Here is a 25,438-nt window from a genome sequence, read left to right as displayed (position 1 = left end):
AGACAATATACAAACAGAATACAGACACAAGTCCACATAGACATCATACAGAATATTGAATATCAGAACAGTAACCATAAAACACAAAAACCCTAGAGTATAGACTGATTACAGTGGGAATACACAATTTACAAAGGGGGTATATCTATGTATCCAGGGGGAGGGATTCTGCTGTGACAAAAATATACAGTGCTGTGTGGAGGTGTACCTAGTGCCAATGTAGTATAGCGCAGATTAGTGTTTGAGGCAGTCACTTATTCCCTATGAGCCCGATGGCGAGTTGATGAGGAATACAGCATGGGGGAAGAAACTGTTCAGGTGGTTTTGGTCAGATTGGCTGAAACCGTCTGCCAGAGGGGAGTCTTTGAAAGATGGGATGTCTGGGGTGGGCAGGGTCGGCGATGATCTTTCCTACACTTTTCTTTGTCCTGTAGATGTGCAGGTCCTTGATGGAGGCGTGTGATAGCCGATGACTTTCTCCGCAGACCAGACGATGCATTGCGGGCAGACACAGACCCAAACCATGCGGCGATAGAAGAGGTGAGGATCGACTGGCTGTGTAGAACCGAACCAGAATTGTTAGAGAGAGTTTGAGTTTCTTCAGCAGGCGCAGATAGTACATCCTCTGCCGAGCCTTCTCGGTGACCGCCGTGATGTTGTCCTCACACTTGAGGTCGTGGGAGATGATAGTCTCCCGGAATTTGAATGACTTGGCCGTGCTGACGGCTGAGCCATTCACCTCGAGGGGGAGAGATGGTGGGGGTAATTTCCTGTAGTCAACCTCCATCTCCACGGTTCTGACTGTGTCTAGTTCTAGGTTGTGGTGACTGCACCAGGCGGTCAACCTCTCCACGGTACTTGATGAGACGGTATCCCGTCACAGATGAGACCAACCGGGGGGGTGTCATCAGAAAACTAGAGTAGTTTGACATTGAGTCGGCTGGAGGCGCAGTCATTGGTGTAGAGTGAGTAGAGGAGGGGGGAGAGCACACAACCCTGCGGCGCCACCGTACTGAGAGATGGGGAGTGAAAGATGTTTTCCCAGCTTAATGTGCTGTGTCCTGTTGGTCAGGAAGTCGGTGATCCACCTGCAGGTAGTCAGATACGTTCAGCTGGTTGAGTTTGTGCTGTAGGCCTCCCGGGTGGCGCAGTGGTCTAGGGCACTGCATCGCAGTGCTAGCTGTGCCACCAGAGACTCTGGGTTCGCGCCCAGGATATGTCGCAGCCGGCCGCGACCGGGAGGTCCGTGGGGCGACACACAATTGGCCAAGCGTCGTCCGGGTTAGGGAGGGTTTGGCCGGTAGGGAAATCCTTGTCTCATCGCGCACCAGTGACTCCTGTGGCGGGCCAGGCGCAGTGCACGCTAACCAACAGTCGCCAGGTGCACGGTGTTTCCTCCGACACATTGGTGCGGCTGGCTTCCGGGTTGGATGCGCGCTGTGTTAAGAAGCAGTGCGGCTTGGTTGGGTTGTGTTTTGGAGGACACATGGCTTTCGACCTTCGTCTCTCCCGAGCCCGTACGGGAGTTGTTGCGATGAGACAAGATAGTAACTACTATCAATTGGATACCACGAAAAAGGGGGTAAAAAAAGAAGAATAATAATAATAAAAAATATATTTAAAAAAAGAGTTTGTGCTGTAGCAGGTACTGAATGATTGTGTTGAAGGCCGAGCTAAAGTCCACAAACAATATCCTCACGCATGTCCTTGGGTTGTCGAGGTGTTGGTGGATGTAGTGAAGGCCCATGTTGACGGCACTGTCCACAGACCTAGGGTGGAGGGAGGACGGGGGAGGAGGGGAGGGAAGGAAAGGAGGGGGGGGTGGCCGTGGGAAGTGAGGCAATGAGGGAGGGTGGCAGGGGAGAGAGTAGTCAGGAGGGGGGTCGGGATAGGAAGTAGATGGTTTTAAGTTTCATGTTGAATTAGTCGTATGTATGGGATACACATGGTATACACCGTCCAATGAAATGCCCACTTGCAGGTTCCTTCTCGACAATGCAACAACAATAAGAAATAATAAAAGATAAGAATAGGAACATAAAGTAGATGGCTCAGCAGAATATAATACATATTTTAGCATTTGGATAATACAAGATGGGATGGGGGCAGGGTGGAGGGGAGTCCTAATGGCTGAGGGTGTTGTCAGCAGAGGGGCTAGATGGTAGAGGGCCCTTTCTGTTTCAAAACGACAGTAGAACTAGTTCAGCTGGTTTGGTAGTAGGGGTTCGCCTGGTGCCTGGGGGGGGGGTGTTTTATTTGTAGTTGTTGATCTGCTGGATATCTTCCAGACAGACGAACAGTTATTAGCTGCTCCTTGTAACGACTTTTGAATTTAACCTTACTCTCACACCACAGGATATTAGTTATGTGTTCTCACCCTGACCATAAATGTTATGTCATGGACCAATACTGTAAATGGAAAGAAATGTTTATACTGCATTTAATTTTCTATTTTTGGCTGATCTGGATTATGGTGAATGTAATACTTCTACCTCTCGGTGACCCAGTAAACGCAGCAAATTATATATTTTTTATAAACCAAACTGATTCATAAAATCGCCACCGGACAATTTATATTGCCCCCCCCCCCCCCTCCCTTTTGTACATTGCTGCTACTCGCTGTTTGTTAGTTACCTATGCATAGTACTGAGTCAAGTGCATTCTAAGGCCGGCCTAAATAAGGCAGAAACAGCTTGTTAGTAGGCACATAAGGTTCCTCAATAAGTATCTTCAGAGAAAATCGATGCTAACTATTCTTTATTTAAGAATGTTCTCATCCGTATGTGTCATGTGCTTTTCTCTATGCAGCAGTTGTATTTCCATATGCACAGTCCACAGAGCAGGACAGTATCTGCCTTACTTGGCTTTGTCACTTTAATGCGGCCCGTCTGTAACGGGCAGAGGAGGGGTGTGCGCCAGAATTAATCAGACACTGACGAGGAATAATCATTGGGCTCTTTGTTGACTGCCTGCCTCGCCCTACAGAACTCGGTAATGTGTTATGCAAACGAGATGTGGCGAAACTTCCTAATACGCATCCAATACCCTGGATGTCATTGTCCACCTCGGTCATTGGTTAGAAGAATGGTTTTAGAGGGCGAGAAGGAGACAAAAGAGGGAACGGGGCTGCGATTTTTACAGGAAATGATTTACGGGGCGTAGAGAGCACTCAGGGCCTTGTCGGATGTTGTGTAACACACTTAAATCCCTTGTCAAACACTCATTAGTTTGATGGGCAAACAGCCCCTAAAAAGGCACTGAAACAAAACCAATTTTTTTTTTTATGTTGCTGCCGGTTTGCTGCTGTTAGCTTTTACCTATCTGACCTGTTTATTATTTAGTGGTGATATTAATTTTCGGGACAAATGCAGTCCATACTCAAGAGTGAATCAAAACAATAGTTTAAGGGAAAGTTAATAAACTGCCAAATGTCAAAAGACATTGGCATTCAACACTTGCAATGAGAGCTCTGTTTGTGTTTATATCATGTCTGCTCGACATCTATTGAGACCAAAGGACTGTCTGGAGCCAAACTAAAGTTCAAAGTGGAACCAGTCTTCCCATTCTCCACCAATATTAATGTGGGAAACTGACAAACGATGAAAGAGAAACAGACAACAAGAGGAGACTAGTTAGGAGTTTCCGTTGCTCATTCCCTGGGATGCGCATATGACTTTTGGTTTTGTTAGTTAGACATGCTTACACGAGCGAGAATTCTTCCACTGAATGTGTGCCTATCCTGCCGGAAAGACTACATCACAGCTCACTACTCCCAGGGGACTGCGTTGCGACCCTCAGTCGACAATGTGGGCGTTCAAGTGGTACCTTGCGTCTGCTTTGCCAGCATCAACAGCTGCTCAGCTGTCACATATCTCCCATGGATTCAACGGAGCTCAGACACTGGTTCTGCAACTGACTTTTGGAGGTACACTTGGACAGGGATGCACACAGGCGCTTCATTAAACATTAGCGCTTGTGGAGCACACACTGGCAAGAAAGATCTGTCTGGACAGTGACCTACATACCTAATTCACTTCTAGTTCATGGAAAGATTAATCTCATGATATGGGTCAACCATATACTTCAGGGAGCACTAAGACATGGTTTCCTGTATGGTCAAAGAAAGATTCATAGATGTAATGTTCACATGTAACGCCTTTGATGTCAATTTTTATTGAAAAAAAACTACAACTTTTATTTCAATTGGTGTTGGCAACATACCAATAAGTTTTTTTTTTTTTGTATTTATAAATGAATGTCTTAACTTTGACCACCATATCTTTTAATAAAAATAAACATTATTGAAGGTGACTAACAACAACTATGGTAATGTGTGCCTTATTTAATCAAAATATATAAGGTCATATTTGTATACATCATGAAACGACGCTCGGAGAAATCATGAGAGAGAGGGGCAACAGAGCGACACAGACTCACAGTCTCCGTGAATGAACCGAACATTAAAAAAAAGCCCCATCTTCGACGTCTGTGAAAAAACATGATGGGTTTCTGTTCAACAGCTCATGCAAATCAACCTAAACATACATGAGGAGTGGATCTCTATTAGAATAAAAAAAAAGAATCTTCCAGAAGCAGATATGATCAAAATCATTTCAAAATCCTGAAAAATGAATTCCCCCCAAAAATCCATTGAACTGAAAATATAATACAAATAGAAAATAAAACATCAAAAGATATCCACCCGAAAATAAATAAGAACAGCCATGCATGAAGCACGGCAGATACTATTTGGAAACTGGATACAGCGTTTAGTGGATGTCGGTTGTGTGTATGACGTAGCTGTGAAGTTCTTATTCACATAGATTCCTTGTTTCATGCTTCTCATACAATTCATATACATTCAGTTCTTAGACGTGTCCTCCATTAGTCCCAGTCAGAAGACCACGTCTTGTCCTTCTCTTTCATTCAGTCCTTATATCGTCAGTCCTTTCTTCTCCTCTCTTTGCCATTCGTTTCCTCGCCCTCAGGGATGTGCCATAACGGTAGACATCTATATATATATTTCCCTTTCGTTGTTTGGTACATAAAGTGAAAACTTTCGGGTCGCCGTTTGGTTGAAGTCTCTTATTGGGTAAACAGGAAGGGGAGGAGCTTATGCAGGATCAGGAGAGTGATGAAGAGGAACGGGTCAGTGGTGGTAATGGCTCCAGAACCTGGCCAGACAAAGACAACCAGAGGGGGTAGAAAGGTCAGTGGAAATGTCTCTGTGCTACAAATCAAACCTGCACACAGAAACTGAGGAGAGATACAGTGTTAAGACAGTATCATGGATGCCTGGCTGTGGTGAATGGGAACAATGGGGGATCCTCCAGAATAAAGGAAGCTCACAGTAGCTCATGATATCTGTTAACTCCCTGCCAGGAGTAGAATTCTGTATTACCTAGGCCATATTTCACACAATTATGTCTGACAAAATGACAGTTGTGGAAAATCTCAAGTCTAATTTCGTTCACGCTTCTGCTGCCATGTTGCAGATAGAGGTGAGAGTTTCATCCACATTGCCAGGCTACCTTTTGAGTCCATGAAATGGCGGCATCTACTTATGCTGATGGTTTTGTACAGGAAAGGTAGGAGACATGTCGGGGAGAACCTGGCCATGAGGAAGAGTGGCCCTTGGATTCAGCTCCTAATCCCTGTCTGACACATTTCATTTCCTGTTTGGGCAGTAGAGCAACTGCTGGCTAAAAGCTGTTTCATTATGACACACGCACACTCTCTCATACGAGCACACATGCTCATGTACGCACACACACATGCATAAACGGACGCACGCGGTCACCGAGGAACAGACCCCTACAAACAAAAGGCAGGCCAGATTGATTTTTCAGATCATCACACACACACACACACAGAAACAAGCGTAATGAGTCAATGTTTAACGAGGCTGGAGCTTCTGTGACACCTCTAGTGTGAAACAGCCGTCTGTTTTTCTATTCTCATGTTTTCAACCAGGCCACGCCCCGCTACACATCCACACACCAACGCTTCCATCATCCCCCAGCCCAAAGACATGGTATAAAGACCACACGAACATCAACTCAAAGATATGAACTCTACTACACGCAAACAGGGCAATACAAGTGCTTAACAGTGCCTTACAAGACTCACCCGGAGCCAGGCCAGCTGTCTTAATCACAGACAGAACTGTAGTGTATTCAGGACAAAATGGAGGGAGTGAGAAAGCATTATACCAAATGTCTTTCTCCATATTTCGCTGAACGTTGATTCGCTGATTGGCTCTAATCTTCGCATCAATTCCCCTTGTTTCTCCCCCATTCTACTTCTATTGTTTCAATCTCTCATGTCCTTCCATCCGCTCTCTGTTTATGTCTCTGGCACTGTACCTCTTTGTAAACTGTATCCCTTCTTTTGTGTCCCACCCCCCACTTATCTGACCCTCCTCACCAAGGATCCAAATGACAGGTGTTTATTTAAGGCTATCTGGAGACAGCCGGCTCTGACTGCTCCTGTCCCCTCGTGACGCACCCCACCTCAGCACCAACCAGACCCTTACAATCACCACTTATGGCAGGTGCTGTCACAGACATCTTTAAAATGTCCAATCCAATCTAAATTTGTTGAAAAATAATAATTTCCTGAGTAGAAATTGTGATAACATATAACCACCTTAGTATTAGAAAAGCACTTTGGGATTGAAATGTGGAAACAGAGCAGGATTATCAGTTGTGATATTGGTGGGGACCAGAGGACTGCCTCAGTTCACCTTTTGAAATGGCTTAGTCACGCAATAATCCACATCTGTTCAAAGTTCATACCTGGTGTCAATAGATATTCATTTAGCACTAGGAAAAGCCAGACTTTTCAGGTACCCTGCTTGAGAAACCAGAACTTCTTCTCACGCTCTAACATGGATACGAAATCTTTGGCACAGAATCCCTCTATTCTATGTTCAATTCTACTCTATTCTATAGAATATTCTACAACTTCTTCAGACTCAAGGAAAAGTCATTATTTTCTATCCACAACTACATTAAACCAATGGTTTCACCCTGTGTCATCTCTGATGATCTTTATCAGACACTCTCCTACTCAGACAATTAATATAGGTGTTCATTGAAGACGGAATGCAGGTAAAGCTGTGTAAAAATACAAAGATCAAACAAAAGCCATGAAAATAACAACATGAATAAACCCACACGAATCAGCTAAAACCTGAGAACTACTCCCAGGACCATTGTTGCCAGAATCACTGCACGTTAACACAGCAGTCACCAAACTAAACACCAAGGCATTACTCCATCCACACTAATCCCCCTACTGGAAGCACTAAATAAGTTTACACTTAAAATAAGTTTACACTTATAAGAGCACACACTGCTCCAACTCCAAATTCGCACGCCACTCTGTTGGGATCTGTCTTGTTTATCTTTGAACCATGTTTTAGTACCAGTGGATATCTCTCTGTGGGAATGACATCGCTTTGCCTTACGGTTCAGATGATTCTCTCCTGAGTCTTGAATCAATCAAAGCATACACTTACTCTCAGAACACAGTGTCTGTAAGATCATCTGTCTACCGTAGATAAATCAGTTAGCCAATAATTTACGTCTATGGAAATGTAGGTTTGTGAGAGTAACCTCGACCTTTAAAAATACAATGAATTCAATAGTCTATTTAACTGCAGACAGTCTGCTATACTTTATATAACCCACCACATTCAAATATTTGGAAGGTTAAAAAGCCATCTGTGGTGTATGACGTGGGGGTGTTGAAATTTGGCAAATGAATAGGCCCAACACATTATTTGGAGATCACATTGCAGCTCATTGGGGGCAAAGTGAAGCAGAAACAATACACCCCTCAAACAGTGTACAACACTAGCTATGACTCAGCTACATGCCCTATTCGCACAATAATTACTGTCATTAGTACACCAGCACTGTGAAGTGTACACTTGATTTCTCTCTCTCTCTCTCTCTCTCTCTCTCTCTCTCTCTCTCTCTCTCTCTCTCTCTCTCTCTCTCTCTCTCTCTCTCTCTCTCTCTCTCTCTCTCTCTCTCTCTCTCTCTCTCTCTCTCTCTCTCTCTCTCTCTCTCTCTCTCTCTCTCTCTCTCTCCTTCTCCCTCACACATTAGCAGACATTGACAATTTACCTAAAGCCGAACCCCTTGGATGAGAGGTACAATCTCATCGTTCTGTTAGACACGAGTGTTTCTGCCGAGTAGCAGCTATGCACTGTGTAGACCTGTAACTAATGGCCATTAGGATGACATCACTATTCTCGAAGGTTACGGTTGGCATCTGCTAGACGGCTGAATAGGGGGATGATTAGGAATCGCATATGGGGGAGGACAAACAGAACGACTGAAAACACAGATGTGGATAAAGAAACAAAAAAAAAAACGTTTTCAGAGCATGGAGTGTTCAATGGGGAGTGCAACACAACGTACTGCAGATAGATGCAGTCAAAAAAAGACCAAAGACTATGTTGCAAAGAGAGACAGAGGAAAAAAGAGGGAACTATTGACCGAGCTTGGCTAACAAAGACACTGCATCCACACAGGTGGTTGACTTTGTTCTATTCGTTTAACTGGACTGAACATACAAAGAGGGATGTTGTATGATGTTTTCTCTTGTTGGTGCCTACGTTTGTCCTCATGGATACACGGGTCACAAGTGAACGTCTTTTGTTAGGGGGAGGTTGAACTCCAACAGGCTTCTTCACCACATGGAACCAAAAAGCCTTGGAAGTTCAATAATACAAGCTGAGGGCGAGGCAAATAAGTACTCCTCCACCACTTCACCCTGCAGTGCGCCATAGTTTTGCAACTCTGACTGCTTGGGGTACCTACAATAAAGAGAACCGCTACAGAGTTCTACCATTATGGATTGCCAGCTACCATTGTTCCATATTGGTCATGTAGTGTCTTTCCTTACAGGTGAAAGTGACCACTTATTTAAGTGAGAACTCTCCACCTCTCTACCACTTTTCCCACTATCTCATGGTCTTGGATGAGCTATAGGCCGCAACACAAAGGCCCAATAATAATAGAGTAATGTAAAGTCCCCATAACCGTCCAGCCGTCATCTGTCACAGAGATGACAACACCAGCACAGTGCCTTCTTGCCAGGCAAACAATGGAAGTCAACAACGTAAGTCAATCAACACCACATTGGGAGAAGTGAAGTGCTTCCCACACAGTCTGACAGTTACCTAACACTTGTCATAATTGTCCTTAGAGCGGAGACTGACAACTGAAAAGCCACATCAGCCTGTTAATATTCACACACACACACACACACACACACACACACACACACACACACACACACACACACACACACACACACACACACACACACACACACACACACACACACACACACACACACACACACACACACACACACACACACACACACACACACACACACAGAGAGAGAGAGGATGTGATAGACTGGGTGTTTAATGAGGGATTGAGACAGCTGTCCAGCCAGAGACAAATACTCTTGCCAAGGGATATCAAGGTAATCTAGAGTAGCAAGCAGACCATTGCATTTTGGGTAGGTGTATTCAAGTGAGCTCTTGCATCATCACTGTCTGGCTGTCCTCATGCTCGATGCCATCTTCCGCACTCCATACCAAACAAGTTCACCTGGCAAGTCCTTTCGACGAAGTGCTGAGTGCACACAGTCACAGTTTTTAATATTATTGCATAGTCAACTCCTCCTATTGCTCTCTCTTTCTCCCCTCACTTTCACTGTGAATAATACAAACAGCAACATTATTGAACTAACTCCCACAGTCACATGCACAATGTGGAATATTTCCACTAACCAAATGTTCCTTTTAATCAAGCAGTCCATAATCAATATAGATAGTCAATAAAATTCTAATTAGAATATCCCAGTGAATTAATTTGATGATTGATTAATTAAGGATCTCAGTAATAGCGGTTCACATTGTAATTGGCTTTCAGATTGGCCTACATACAGGTTGATATTCGTGAAACAAGTGAGCCGAATTACTGAGATACTTTAAATTAATCTGAAATATTGTTTTACGTAAGGGACAACACTATCGTATAAATGCTTGGGAGGTGCCACAAACAAAGAAATGCTCTGAGATGAAAATATTTCGAATAATATTCTGTTTCTAATGTTGGAAAATGCTGGGAGTAGAGCTTGTGATTCCATGGATGGTTGTATTCGCAGTTTAAAGTTTCAACAAGGTTCCATTTCACTGTTGTGTCGTAGTTTTTCTGTTAGTGAATTGAGAACCAGGAGGAACATTCACAGCTGTGCAGTCGCCACACATTCCACTGTGAATTCATGATAGACAACCACCATCCCCAAAGTGTTAGCCACTGATCCTCCATGGGACCATCAATCCGGTTCCCTGTGAAGCACTGGAGAATGGTGCACTGCAAGTTGATCTGTTATCCCAGCAAGGCCACCAAACCCCCAGATGAAAAATGAAAATTTGAGAGGCAATTTGAGACACCTGACAGTGTGCTGAGGGGCCAGCTTATCTGCCACATGCCCGTGGCATTTCCCCTTTAATATTAATTGTTTCTGCCAGTCAGCCAGATGACATTGCAGAAAAGTGACAGATGCACGCATTTCCGAGAGGCGGGCCAGATCACATTTTTTCCCCCTCAACTGTTGTTATTGTGGTACGACAAGGGAGGGCCAATCTTTCAAATATGCCAGGGTGCTTTTTAACCTTCACAATCTGTTGACAAATATGTTGAGGGGTTCACTTAAAGAAATAAAAAAGCCAAGAAAAAATTCTGTCTCCCACAGTCAATGTAAACGTGTCAGGGAGGCACTTTTACATGGATTGATTTACTGTATTTGATTTAGTCTGACAGAGATACATGATGAGAGACAGAGAAGCAAATACTGACCAGACAATTTGAAGGAATATATCAGCCTTGCGCTGCTATATATGAAAAATAATATGCATCAGATTCTCATAGTGAGTTTGCCTTGCTCTGCCCTGGACAATCATGTTAAGACAACAAGCCCAGAGGTCAGTCTGTATCTGATCCACAGATGATGATGTTTTACTAAATCATTATTTAGAACTGGAGCATACAAGTATTACTGCTCAGTATGACGTATATACGAATGTTGGTCAGTCAATCCAATTGCCCCAACAATGGCTGCCTAACCTCGTTTTGTAATCTAAACAGAGCATTATTCTGCTCCAGAGTGGCATAGCGGTCGAAGTCACTGCATCTCAGTGCAAGAGGTGACACTACAGTCCCTGGTTTGAATCCAGGCTGAATCACATCTGGCCGTGATTGGGAGTCCCATAGGGTGGTGCACAATTGGCACAGCTTCGTCCAGGTTTGGCCGGGGTAGGCCATCTTTGTAAATAAGAATTTGTTCTTAACTGACTTGCCTTGTTAAATAAAATAAAAAATAAATCAAAACCAAGTAAAAAGGCAGTAACTGCTCATTTGGTCGAAAAGGATTCAATGTCATTTTTGCTACATTAAATACGTGGACAAGAATCCTGCCTCTATTGTGTTTTGGAGAAAATGGGGGTCATGTTGAGAGAGAGAGAGAGAGAGAGAGAGAGAGAGAGAGAGAGAGAGAGAGAGAGAGAGAGAGAGAGAGAGAGAGAGAGAGAGAGAGAGAGAGAGAGAGAGAGAGAGAGAGAGAGAGAGAGAGAGAGAGAGAGAGAGAGAGAGAGAGAGAGAGAGAGAGAGAGAGAGAGAGAGAGAGAGAGAGAGAGAGAGAGAGAGAGAGAGATGCAGAGAGAGGAATGAGGAATCAGTGAACTGGCAACGGTATTGTTTGATTTTTCTCGCCAAATGGATCAGCGAGCACGCTGATCCACAATGCCAGTTCCTAGGAGAAGGCCATTTAACGTGCTCCAGGCTAGTGTCACGTCCACGGTGCATGTCCAGGATGGCAGCATCCGTGTTCTGAACAGTCCAACATGAGGAGGACTAACAGCATGGTGCCGTTCTATTAGCTTGGTGTTTTCAGCATGATTACCCCTCGGTTGGCAGTTAGCTTCGTTCAGAAAGTAAGGGATTAGAATCACATAGAGAAGACCAAATGGATCCCTGGCCTCTGGATGAGAGAGTCTGCTAAATGACTCACATGTAGAAGAAGTAAATGTAGGCTTCCAAATGACCAATTTGCACAACTCTGTTGATTCCATTTTCAATGGAACTCAAGGCTCTGTAGATGGCATTGGCTTCAAGCATACATTTATATGAACATGTTGTTGGATGATATTACTGAATAAGAAGTCGGGGATTAGTAGTGGAAGCAGAGGCGTGTAGCTGTTTCCTCTGGAGTCCTCTCCTCCAGTTATGGCCCCACCAGCTGTCCTCCTCTGCCCTGAGGACAAAGCCACAGCAAGGGGAGAACAGCCATCCCGACAAGCCACAGCACACGTCGAGCAGACACAACACTGAGTACGATAGACACAATAGGGAAGGAACAGAGAATGAAACTTCCCACAATATCTCCTCCAAGGGCCTCTAAAGTATTTCGGAAAACTTCCCATCAGGAGTTCCTTGAGGAGAGAGACAACCCCCGTGTAAAGAAGCCAGAACCCTGGCAACAGCCTATCATTAGAGGAGGGCCTTGCTCTACATTACCCCCTTAGTCACCCTGCAAACCACCAACGCACTGACAGCAATAGCCAGGAAAGAGGAGGAGAAGTCTGAGGTCTCCCTGGCTGCTTTCACATCCCGTCTGTACACACACACAGACACAATCAAAACATACATCAGCACACAGTTACATGCTAACGCACATAAACATACAAGTATGATCCCACGTACTGATAAGTGTGCATCCTCCTTCCCTACCCCCAACCAGACATGTCTCCCACGCTGCACCACCACTGCGTCAGCAGCTGTAAGTCTGATATGGCAGAACGGCGAATTAAACCCTCCTGCGGAGTCTGTGAAATTTAATTATTCAGGAGTATGCTTCATCGATCAATAGCGAGTCTGGCGTGTGAGATAGCCCCCTGCTCGCTCTCTCCAGGGGCTGCTTTAAGGCGCTCTCACGTTATAGTGTGGAGATCATGAGGAGACCTCATCTCCACGGCCATTGTGAATCACATCTTCATAATTTCTTTCTCTATATGGTGGACACTATAAAGGCAAGAACCTGTCACTCTCTTCTGCAGCATCTATAGTGGAAGTATTCACCCCCCTTGGATTTCTCACATTTTGTTGCATTATAACGTGGGATTGAAATTAATTAAATTGGTATTTATTTGGTAATTGATGTCAAAGTGAAATGAAAATTCCATATATTTTTTTTAAATGAATGAAAAATAAAACACTAAATATACGTTGATTAGATAAGTATTCACCCCTGAGTCAATACATGTCAGAATCACCTTTGGCAGCTATTACAGCTGTGTGTCTTTCTGGGTAAGCCTCTAAGAGCTTTCCACATCTGGATTTTATTTATCTTTGAACTTTATATGGTGATCGGCATCTAAACTTTCATAGTCTTACCACGACTACCGGAAAACAGTTAGTCTTTCAATCACCCACGTGGGTATAACCAATGAGGAGAAGGCACGTGGGTACCTGCTTCTATAAACCAATGAGGAGATGGGAGAGGCAGAACTTTCAGCACGATCTGCGTCGGAAATAGAAAGGAATTCTATTTTAGCCCTTGGCATCGCAGACGCTTGTTGGCGAGCGTGAGCAGTGTGGGTGCAATAATTGAATAACATGGATTTCTACATTTATTGTGCGACGCTCGCGCACGCGACGTGTCCGGTCTGGTCAGCATGTAAGAATTGAGACCATTGTACTCAGTACTTTTTGAAGCACCTTTGGCAGAGATTATAGCATTGAGTCCAGGCTCAAAGTCCAGGCTCTGGCTGGGCCACTCAAGGACATTCAGAGACTTGTCCCAAAGCCACTCCTGCGTTGTCTTGGCTGTTGTCCTGTTGGAAGGTGAACCTTTGCCCCAGTCTGAGATCCTGAGCACTCTGGAGCAGGTTTTCATCAAGGATCTCTCTGTGCTTTGCTCCGTTCATCTTTGCTTCGATCCTGACTAGTCTCCCTGCCACTGAAAAACCTCCCCACAGCATGGTGCTGCCACCACCATGCTTCACCGTAGGGATGGTGCCAGGTTTCCTCCAGACGTGATGCTGTACCCTTCCCCAGATCTGTGCCACTACACAATCCTGTCTCGTAGCTCTACGGACAATTCCTTCGACCTCATGACTTGGTTTTTGCTCTAACAAGCAGTGTCAACTGTGGGACCTTATAGACAGGTGTGTGCCTTTCCAAATCATGTCCAATCAATTGAATTTACCACAGGTGGACTCCAATGTTGTAGAAACATTTCAAGGATAATCAATGGAAACAGGATGGACCTGAGCTCAATTTCGAGTCTCATAGCAAAGGGTCTGAATACTAATGTAAATAAGGTATTTCTGTTTTTCGTATTTAATAAATTAGCAAACATTTCTAAAAACCTGTTTTCACTTTGTCATTATGGGGTATTGTTTGCAGAATTATGGGGATTTATTTTTCTGTTAATAATTTTATAATAAGTCTGTAACGTAACAAAATGTGGAAAAAGTCCAGGGGTCTGAATACTTTCTGAAGGCACCGTATATACTGCATTGCCAAAAGTATGTGGACACCTGCTCTTTGAACATCTCATTCCAAAATGATGGGCATTAATATGGAGTTGGTCCACCCTTTGCTGCTATAACAGCCTCCACTCTTCTGGGAAGGCTTTCCACTAGAAGTTGGAACATTGCTATAGGGACTTGCTTCCATTCAGGCACAAGAGCATTAGTGATGTCGGGCACTGATGTTGGGTGATTAGGCCTGGCTCGCAGTCGGCCTTCCAATTCTTCCCAAAGGTGTTCGATGGGGTTGAGGTCAGGGCTCTGTGCAGGCCAGTCAATTTCTTCCACACCGATCTCGACAAGCCATTTCTGTATGGACCTCATTTTGTGCACAGGGGCATTATCATGCTGAAACAGGAAAGGACCTTCCCCAAACTGTTGCCACAAAGTTGGAAGCACAGAACCGTCTAGAATGTCATTGTATGCTGTAGCGTTAAGGTTTCCCTTCACGGGCCTACCGAGTAGCGCAGCGGTCTAAGGCAATGCATCGCAGTGCTAGAGGCATCACTACAGATCCAGGTTCGATCCTGGGCTGTGTCGCAGCCGGCCACCAACGGAGACCCATGAGGCGGCACACAATTGGTCCAGCGTCATCCGGGTTAGGGGAGGGTTTGGCCGGCTGGGAAGTTCTTGTCCCATCACACTCTAGGGACTCCTTGTGGCGTCCGGGCGCATGTATGATGACTTCGATCAACAGCTGTACAGTGTTTCACAACACATTGGTGTGGCTGGCTTCCGGGTTAAGCGGGCAGTGTGTAAAGAAGCAGTGCGGCTTGGCTGGGTTGTGTTTCGGAGGATGCACGGCTCTCGACCCTCGCCTCTTCCGAGTCCGTACGAGAGTTGCAGCGATGGAACAAAACTGTAACTACTACCAATTGGATATCACAAAATTGGGGAGAAAAAGGGGTAAAAAGTACCAAACATTTCTCTTCACTGGAACTAAGGGGCCTAGCCCGAATCATGAAAAACAGCCCCAGACAATTATTCCTCCTCTACCAAACTTTACAGGTGGCACTATGTATTCGGGCAGGTAGCGTTCTCCTGGCATCCGTCAAATCCAGATTCGTCTGTCGGACTGCCAGATTGTGAAGCGTGAATCATCACTCCAGAGAACACGTTTCTACTATTGCAGAGTCCAATGGCGGCGAGATTTACACCACTCCAGCCAACGATTAGCATTGCACATGGTGATCTTAGGCTTGTGTGCGGCTGCTCGGCCATGGAAAACCATTTCATTAACCTCCCCTGGCAAACAATTATTGTGTTGACGTTGCTTCCAGAGGCAGTTTGGAACTCGATAGTGAGTGTTGCAACTGAAGACAGATGATTTTTACGCGCTACACGCTTCAGCACTCGGTGGTCCTATTCTATGAGCTTGTGTGACCTACCACTTCACAGCTGAGCCATTGTTGCTCCTAGACATTTCCACTTCACAATAACAGCACTTAAAGTTGACAGGGGAAGCTCTAGCAGTGCAGAAATTTGATGAACTGACTCGTTGAACAGGTGGCATCCTATGACGGTGCCACGTTGAAAGTCACTAAGCGCTTCAGTAAGGCCATACTTTTGTATAGATAGTGTGTATATACATTTGAAGTCGGAAGTTTACATACACTTAGGTTGGAGTCATTAAAACACATTTTTCAACCACTCCACCAATTTCTTAACAAACTATAGTTTTGGCAAGTCGGTTAGGACGTCTACTTTGTGCATGACACAAGTAATATTTCCAACAATTGTCTACAGACGGATTATTTCACTTTTAATTCACTGTATCACAATTCCAATGGGTCATAATTGTGCATACACTAAGTTGACTGTGCCTTTAAACAGCTTGGAGAATTCCAGAAAATGATGTCATGGCTTTAGAAGCTTCTGATAGGCTAATTGACATAATTTGAGTCAATTGGAGGTGTACCTGTGGATGTATTTCAAGTCATACCTTCAAACTCAGTGCCTCTTTGCTTGAAATCATGGGAAAATCAAAAGAAATCAGCCAAGAACTCAGAAAAAAATTGTAGACCTCCACGAGTCTGGTTCATCCTTGGGAGCAATTTCCAAACGCCTGAAGGTACCACGTTCATCTGTACAAACAATAGTACGTAAGTATAAACACCATGGGACCACGCAGCCGTCATACCGCTCAGGAAGGAGATGCGTTCTGTCTCCTAGAGATGAACGTACTTTGGTGCAAAAAGTGCAAATCAATACCAGAACAACAGCAAAGGACCTTCTGAAGATGCTGGAGGAAACAGGTACAAAATATCTATATCCACAGTAAAACAAGTCCTATATTGACATAACCTGAAAGGCCGCTCAGCAAGGAAGAAGCCACTGCTCCAAAACCTCCTTAAGAAAGCCAGACTACAGTTTGCAACTGCACATGGGGACAAAAATCATACTTTTTGGAGAAATGTCCTTTGGTCTGATGAAACAAAAATAGAACTGTTTGGCCATAATGACCATCGTTATGTTTGAAGGAAAAAGGGGGACGCTTGCAAGCCAAAGAACACCATCCCAACCGTGAAGCACAGGGGTGGCAGCATCATGTTGTGGGGATGCTTTGCTGCAGGAGGGACTGGTGCACTTCACAAAATAGATGGCACAATGAGGATGGAAAATTGTGGATATATTGAAGCAACATCTCAAGACATCAGTCAGGAAGTTAAAGCTTGGTCACAAATAGGTCTTCCAAATGGACAATGACCCCAAGCATACTTCCAAAGTTGTGGCAAAATGGCTTAAGGACAACAAAGTCAAGGTATTGGAGTGGCCATGACAAAGCCCTGACCTCAATCCTATAGAAAATTTGTGGGCAGAACTGAAAAAGCCTGTGCGAGCAAGGAGGCCTACAAACCTGATTCAGTTATACGAGCTCTGTCAGGAGGAATGGGCCAAAATTCACCAAACCTATTGTGGGAAGCTTGTGGAAGGCTACCCAAAACGTTTGACCCAAGTTAAACAATTTAAAGGCAATGCCAATCAAATACTAATTGAGTGTATGTAAATGTCTGACCCATTGGGAATGTGATGGAGGAAATAAAAGCTGAAATAAATCATTCTCTCTACTATTATTCTGACATTTCACATTTTTTAAATAAAGTGGTGATCCTAACTGACCAAAGACAGGGAATTTCCTTGGATTAAATGTCAGGAATTGTGAAGAACTGAGTTTAAATTTACTTGCCTAAGGTGTATGTAAACTTCCGACTTCAACTGTATACAGTACTAGTCAAAAGTTTGGACACACCTACTCATTGTGTGCAAAGCTGTCATCAAGGCAAAGAGTGGCTACTTTAAAGAATCTAAAATCTAAAATATACTTTGATTTGTTGATCATGTATATATACAAAAGTATGTGGAAACCCCTTCAAATGAGTGGATTCACTATTTCAGCCACACTCTTTTCTATTTCTATTTGTATTCACTCTGTCATTGAGGACATTATTGTGGAGTAACTACAATGTTGCTGATCGATCTTCAGTTTCCTCCCTTCACAGCCAGTGAACTCTGTAGCTGTTTTGAAATCACTATTGGCCTCATGATGAGATCCCGGAGGAGTTTCCATATTGTCCTACAGCTCAGTTAAGAAAGACCTCTGTGTCTTTGTTGTGTCTGAGTGGTTTAATACATCACCCACAGTATCATTATTACCTTGACCATGCCTAAAGAGATATTCAATGTCTAATTTGTTAATGTTACCCATCTACCAATCACTGCCCTTCTTTACGAGGCTTTTGAAAAGCTCACTGGTCTTTGTAGTTGAATCTGTGCTTGAAATTCAACACTTGACTGAGGAGCCTTATATATGGTGTATGTGGGGGACAGAGGAAGGGTTAGCCATTAAAACATGATGTCAACCCGTTTTACTTCATACGGAGTGAGTATATGTAACTTATTATGTGATTTTCTAAGCTACATTTTTACTCCTGAACTAATTTAGGCTTGCCTAAACAAAAAGGTGAATACTTGTGCAACAACTATATTTGAGTTATTTAATTTGTAGGCCTATTAATTTGTTAACATTCTTTTCACTTTGACATAATGGAGAATTTTGTGTAGATCAACGACAATGACATTTCAATCCCACTACGCCACGCAAGAAAATGTGAAAAAATCCAAGGGGATGAATATTTATGATACCTACTGCATATACATACACACCTTCCCTCACTCTCCATAATCTGACTATGACCTCTGGCAAAATCAAATGTCTCAACTGGTGGCAAGATAGGTAGATATGTCCCAGCAAGGATAAATTCATTTTTTTATTAAGCTATGATGAAAGAAAGAATACCTCCCCGTAAGAAACACTGCCCTGTGAAGCAATATACTTACATGTAACAGGTTGTGTTCTCTACACAAGCATCATCAAATATATTATTTGTAAATAACATTATATTATTCAATGACAATAAAAATGTCAGTGTAATTTATTATTCACTCAAAGAGGGTAAATCACCGATCTGAATTACATGCTCCTGGTGGTCTGACAGGAGATGGAGGAGCAACACACACAAACTCCCCATCTTCTACCCTTGTATCACTAGGTGTCACTGTTGCACTTTAACTTACCAGCTCCGTGCTGCTGTCGGAGGATGGCCGCATTGCCGGGCCTTGGCGAAGCAGAGGACTTTGCTGCAGAGGCGGTGGTCATCGTGCTGGCGGGGAGGGGGCCATTTCCCGCCGGAGGAGGCACACGAGGCTTTCCCTGACCCGGCTCAGAGGTAGCCCGCCCCCCGGCCACCGCGTCCTTGCTGTTCCTCAGTGGCCATCTATTCTGAATGTGGGACACGGCCTCCTCGGCCACCATGCCATCACGCGGAACCACCCGGAGGGTGGCTTGAACCTTGTATTCCTGAGTCTCGTCGGAGTACAAGTCGGAAACTCGGCACTCGTACACCCCCTCGTCCTCCTTTCGCACCTTGGAGAGACTAAGCCTGTGAGATATGGCGCTGCCCTGTACCCTCACAGTCTACAAAGAGAAACAGAGAAAGGGAGAAATTGCTACATGCACAATATAACCTGTTGGTTTCGACAATAAATATGTCTATATCAAAGGAGACTATGTCGGCCACCCATTAGACTACTGCCACATATGTAGCACGCGATGAGGGTTTATGGGTTTGATAGCCTAAATCCTAAAGGCCTATAATCCCCCAAAAAATCTTAATCGTGTGGACGCAGTCTCAATAGAGAAATAACTTGCCGCTCGGCAGGAAAATGCAATAACGTCGCAGTTTAGTGGTGGGCCTAAACATGGCAGATTTAATGCTGCCTGTTGTGTGGCAAGTCTCTGGATACATTTCAAAACAAGATTAGGCTATATTTATATTATAAAGGCGACATGATAATGGTGAGCCAGCCAGGTTTGAGCGAACTGTACAAAATGGAGTCGTAAGTCTAGAAAAAACGATGCTTGGAAAAATGCCCACTTGCAACAGAGGCGTGGACAGTTACCACCATAGCTTGTGCTAAAATATTGTCCATCGACCTCCATAGCACCACTTGGCCATATGATGTGACTAGCCCTATGATCTTGAACAACGTTTATAAACATGTTATTACTCAAATGCATTATGGGACTTAACAGTGCAGCCATACATATACAACATTTGAAGAAATCAGATAGATATCTACACTATGATAAAGTTTTAGCGTGAATGCTTCAGCTGGACATGAGGAAACACAAACACTTACGCTTATTTTTGTGGCATCCTTTTGAGTGACCTGAAACCAGAAATTTGTCGAAGTGTTATGGTCAGCCAGAGACACAAGACTGCATAATACTCTCGTTAATAGTAATTACACTTAAGGATATGAGCTTCAACACAATTGGAATTCCATGTGCAATTTTGAATAGCTTTCGACATTGCACAATTGTTTCTACAGCTGCGCGCATTGGAATCAGCACCATGGACAGCAACAGTTGCGTTGTTCCCAAACCTGCCCGAAACAGCGTGCATTGACATCAACACCACCGACAGACAGCAACAGCTGTATTAACTCTCGAGCTGTCATAAATGATCGTTTGTGTTTTCCAGTGCGTGTTTATTGTGCTTCAATAACAGAGCAGAAACTACAGATGGGGTTGTTCTGTGTCCCCGAGTCGTTTGAAACAAAGGCACAGATTGCGTAATCATGTCACAGTTATCCAACAGCATTATGGAATATTCCAACGTGGGCATTTGTGTGCCATTTGTATCATTAGGTGTGACGCACCCCCTCCCGCTCACCCCAATATACACACCCCCTTCTTTAATATGAATGGCCACACAGTGTTTATAATCTCCAGTATATCCTTTCACATGCTTTTAGTCGGCAAACATGTTGTAATCGAGTCCATCAAATCAATAGTGACATATGTCGTACATATGGCGATGCCATCATGAAAGGCCAGATTGCACACAGCCGTAGCCGTGAATGTCAATCACTTTTGGCGCAACTTCGAACATTTAAACAGAGCCCCTCTCAGTAGTTGCCCGGGAGCAGCCCAACCTGCCCTCCCTGTCATGGGGACAGCATTACCTTGGCTCTGTTCGCCGGAGCGCTTATTTGCAGTTCGTGTGCAAGTTCTTTAGGTGTTGTCTCCTTTAGGTACCACCACTGGATCTCAAGCGAGAAGGGCGATGATCCGATGGCACGAAAGGCGCACGGCATCTCGACGTCTTCTCCCTCACTGACACTCACATCTTTGGGCACTTCAGTAAACGTAGCTAACATTGAGAAAAGAGAAGGTATAGAATAGATTACTATGTTGGAATAACACATTTACAAAGGTCTGAGATTACGTAGCCTCACGACAGACAACTGACATGCGCTTTAGTGAGATCCGTTTCCACATTGTCTTTATTTCGCAATACAATCATGTTCAGGTTGCCATTCAATTTAAATATCAGTTTATAATAGTTTAAGACTTAAAATAAAATAGACAATGAAGCAATGACGCAAAGGTAGCCTACACAACTAGGCGTATTGGCTTCATGTGACCTGTGTACTGTGTACGGTGAATTGAAATGACCATGGCGTTTGATATAACCTGTAACGGAATACATACAAGTAATTGTTCACTATGAGAATACTAATTATTGTTGCCTTACGTGTTTTGAGAGACTATGTTCATCTTGCATTAGGCTTAGCATAAGTGAGGAAATGTGGACATTATGCAAAACTGCTGAAGCGCAGTCTTGACGTGTGTGCGTCTAATACTTGAATCCTATCAATCTATTCTCTCACCCATGTATCATTTAATCGACAACGTAATTCTTTTTTTTCTTATAACGACCAAGTCACTGCAGCATAATAATGCGCTCGACTTCAAATAATGACCCGGTCCGGTCCATATCACAACAGCTTGAAATCCCAAATCTAACGACATGAGCTGTTCGATTGACAGCAATTGTGTTCACCATCAAAAGCACGGCATGCCACGACTAACAAAGTTGACTTACCATTTACACAGAATAACAAGGGTGCATTAAGAATTAAATAATAAAGGACGCCGTTGAGTCCCCGTTTTTCCATCTCATAGATATCCCAAGGTAGTTAGATTAGAGAGCGCGTAAAGACGGTCATTTGACCATAAATGTATCTTTATAACATCAACATTTCAATTTCCATGATGGGCAAGCGTTGGTCTCTGATCTGTTGGGTAATTCGTTAGCTTTCCCAAATATTCAAGATATTTCACAAGATCCAAATAACGTACTCCAATATGTTTTCCTGCCAGCCAGGCGAAAAACGTACAATCCAAAGGTGCGAACCAGAATACCCTCTCTTGATAAGTGAGAATGTTCTGCAGCTGCTCTATATTCTGTTATTATCCCTTTATAACTGTGATTTCTTATTTCCTGATGTGCTTCAGGTCGAAACCAAACTTCTTCTCAGCTGAAGAAACCTGCTCATTCTGCTTTCCACATGAAGGGAAGGTTTCCCGGGCACTTCTCCAAGACCCATTACATAACCATCCTTGTGTCCGCTCCCATAAAGAGGACCTGCCGAGGACGAGAGTCCCGTGTTTTGTACTAAGACCTGGAGGATCAGTAGATAGTTCCCAGTTTCGCGAGCGGATCCGTCTGCTTTGTGTGCGAGTGCATATCAGTGAGGAGGCGCTTTAGCATTTCCAAACCCACTAACTTAGTGTGGGATGCGCGCGACGCCACCGATAACCTGACGCGCGTTGAAACCTAATCAACCCTTCCCTCAAATCAACGAACGGCACAACCTATGAGGACAATTCTCACAACCTGACGTCCAAACGAAATGCCAGCCCTTAAAACATATAGAATCAAGATGATTCATGCTGTTTTCTCTCCAAACTCAACAAGCCACTCTAAAATTAGCAGGAGCCGAGATTTGTATTTATTTAATGTGAAAAATAGGCCTACAGAAAAACTGCAGCGCTTTATACTTTTGTTGTTGCAGTATTGGTCAGCTGTCGCACAGCCTCTGGTATTATAACCACCGGGATAATCCGTATTCCCTCAAACAGACAGTGGTAATTCGGATTAAAATCAATCTCACTATGATATTGAACCATTCAACACAGTCGTGCTCCTATTTAATCATGTTGTGCTATTTGCTTTGAAAATAAATAGGGAACTATGTCAATGTCACCCAATACATGTCATAACGGTTTATGGTTTGATGATTGTGATGATTGGTGTGACCAGCCTGCTGTGACACACACACACACACACACACACACACACACACACACACACACACACACACACACACACACACACACACACACACACACACACACACACACACACACACACACACACACACACACACACACACACACACACACACACACACACACACACAGACCTTTAAGAATGTGTGCCACCAAGTGGTCCATACTCGGTGCCACCGTTATTGCTTTAATCTAGGGTCTTTCTGAGATGCCTGGATGGTGCAGCAGACTGATCCCATTGCTGAATCCTAAAACGGCTCTCCCAGCTGCCAAGCTGCCAATAATGCATTGCTTGTTCACTGAATTCTTCCCATTAGCACTTCACCCAAAGCTAGTATAGAGTGCTAGAGTCAGAGAGAATTGGGAGAAGAGGACATGAGAGCTAGAGAAAGGCTTTGCTGTGGGAAATGATGACTCTATTTTATCAGGCTGTGGGCGATGTTTCCACTAGTTTTAACAGTAGCGCTCAATTCATTTTGAATAAAGAGTCAAAAGTCCAAGGTTATGCTGGAAGGTCCATTTCAGTTCTGATGGCCTCATTGTTTCAATGGGCAGCATTGGTGCTGTCCCTTGAGAATGTGTCAGTGTCAGGAGACTGACATTCTCTTTCCTTAACCAGAACCCCTTTACATGCACTTAGGGGCTCATAATAATAATTTACAGCAGGCCTTGCACACACACTTGTACTTGCACACACATACTGTAGGTCAGGGGTATTCCACTCTTACCCTATGAGGTTCGGAGCCTTTTGGTTTTCTGTTCTACCTGATAATTAATTGCACCCACCTGGTGTGCCAGGTCTAAATCAGTCCCTGATTAGAACAATCAAAATAAGCAGTGGACCTGGCTTCGAGGTCCAGAGTTGAGTTTGAAGGCTCTAGGCCACACTGTGGTTTGTGAGCGTGCTCAAACTGTAAACTTCCCCATGCTCAAACTATACAGTAAAAACATGTACTAGATGAACCAGGAAAAATATTTATATTTGAAAGCACATGAATGCTAATATGTTTATCCAATCAAGGGGGATTGTCAAACTGTGCTATTGATTACCTCATTGTAAAACGTCTTTACATGGAACAGCAAGTCCCTGGTCTCATTTGACAGTAGAGAAATATCAATAGATGAGTGGCCTTAGCTGAATAACAAAGGGCAGCTTGAGTCGAGCCACTGATTCCCCAAGATGGATCATGATCTTCAGCATTCCGAGCCCCCAGCAGCGTCGCTAGAGATCCACACCATCAAAACCAGCCATTATGTAGGGCTGACCTCAAATAAGGCCTATTGATTGTTTCATCAACACCCATCGTGGGCCAGAGGAGGACAGAATGTATTGCTCATATGTTATGAGCATTGACCTCTGCATTTACCCAAGTGTTTTTTCTGCAAGGACTCCCAAGTCACAATCTCTATCAGCAATTGGTTAATTTTTACAAATTAAACAAAACAGTAAATTCTATTTTAATTCTCTATTTCTGTAAAACGAGTAACAATTCTATTAGAGGCTCTCCTGGTTGCATCTGTGTGCTGATCAAAACATTCCTCTTCGTAAGACTAAGTAAGACATTCTTGGCCTATTAGAGCACACGTGGCTGAATGAGATGAAATGAGTTCAAATGAGTTTAAAGAGACATAGCTGAGTTTACAGAGACATAGCTGAGACATAGCTGAGTTTACAGAGACATAGCTGAGACTGTCACGTTCCTGACCTGTTTTATGTTTATTTTGTATGTGTTTAGTTGGTCAGGGCGTGAGTTGGGGTGGGCATTCTATGTTTTGTGTTTCTATGTTTAGGTCACTTGTAATTAGCCTTATATGGTTCTCAATCAGAGACAGGTGTTTGACGTTTTCCTCTGATTGAGAACCATATATAGGTTAGCTGTTCACACTGTTTGTTTGTGGGTGATTGTCTTCCGTGTCTGTGTCTGCGCACCACACGGGACTGTTTCGTTTGTTCGTTCGTTTGATGTAGTCTTTTCCTGTTCGTGAGTTCTTCGTGTAGTTATGTAAGTTCCATGTTCAGGTCTGTCTACGTCGTTTTGTTATTTTGTAATTTTCCAAGTGTTTTTTTCGTGTTCGTCTTCGTCTTTAAATAAATTCAATATGTCATCACACCT

At 43.8% G+C, this 25,438-nt stretch overlaps 1 protein-coding gene across 1 annotated transcript; it reads right to left on the bottom strand.

Annotated features, from left to right (window-relative positions):
* Nucleotides 1–4,153: 4,153 nt before the first annotated feature.
* On the bottom strand, nt 4,154–22,722 carry vstm2b (V-set and transmembrane domain containing 2B). The gene is made up of 5 exons (XM_071381220.1): nt 22,075–22,722; nt 21,152–21,339; nt 20,324–20,353; nt 19,199–19,598; nt 4,154–5,174 (listed from the first exon to the last, which is right to left on the bottom strand). Exons 1-5 carry the CDS (start codon nt 22,145–22,147, stop codon nt 5,086–5,088), a joined length of 780 nt encoding a protein of 259 aa, XP_071237321.1. The 5' UTR covers nt 22,148–22,722; the 3' UTR covers nt 4,154–5,085.
* Between the last annotated feature and the right edge of the window lie 2,716 nt (nt 22,723–25,438).

The sequence above is a fragment of the Salvelinus alpinus genome, chromosome 33 (genome assembly GCF_045679555.1).
Source record: "Salvelinus alpinus chromosome 33, SLU_Salpinus.1, whole genome shotgun sequence".
Lineage (NCBI taxonomy): Eukaryota > Metazoa > Chordata > Actinopteri > Salmoniformes > Salmonidae > Salvelinus > Salvelinus alpinus.
This window is presented reverse-complemented; position numbering and strand designations above follow the sequence as displayed.

Excerpts from the sequence above, each read along its gene's own strand:
- vstm2b (XM_071381220.1), bottom strand. The coding sequence starts at position 22,147 with ATGGAAAAACGGGGACTCAACGGCGTCCTTTATTATTTAATTCTTAAT. Across the intron at positions 21,340-22,074 it reads CTTGTTATTCTGTGTAAATG|CTACGTTTACTGAAGTGCCC; the intron begins GTAAGTCAACTT and ends TCTCAATGTTAG. Across the intron at positions 20,354-21,151 it reads CTCCGGCGAACAGAGCCAAG|GTCACTCAAAAGGATGCCAC; the intron begins GTAATGCTGTCC and ends TTCTGGTTTCAG.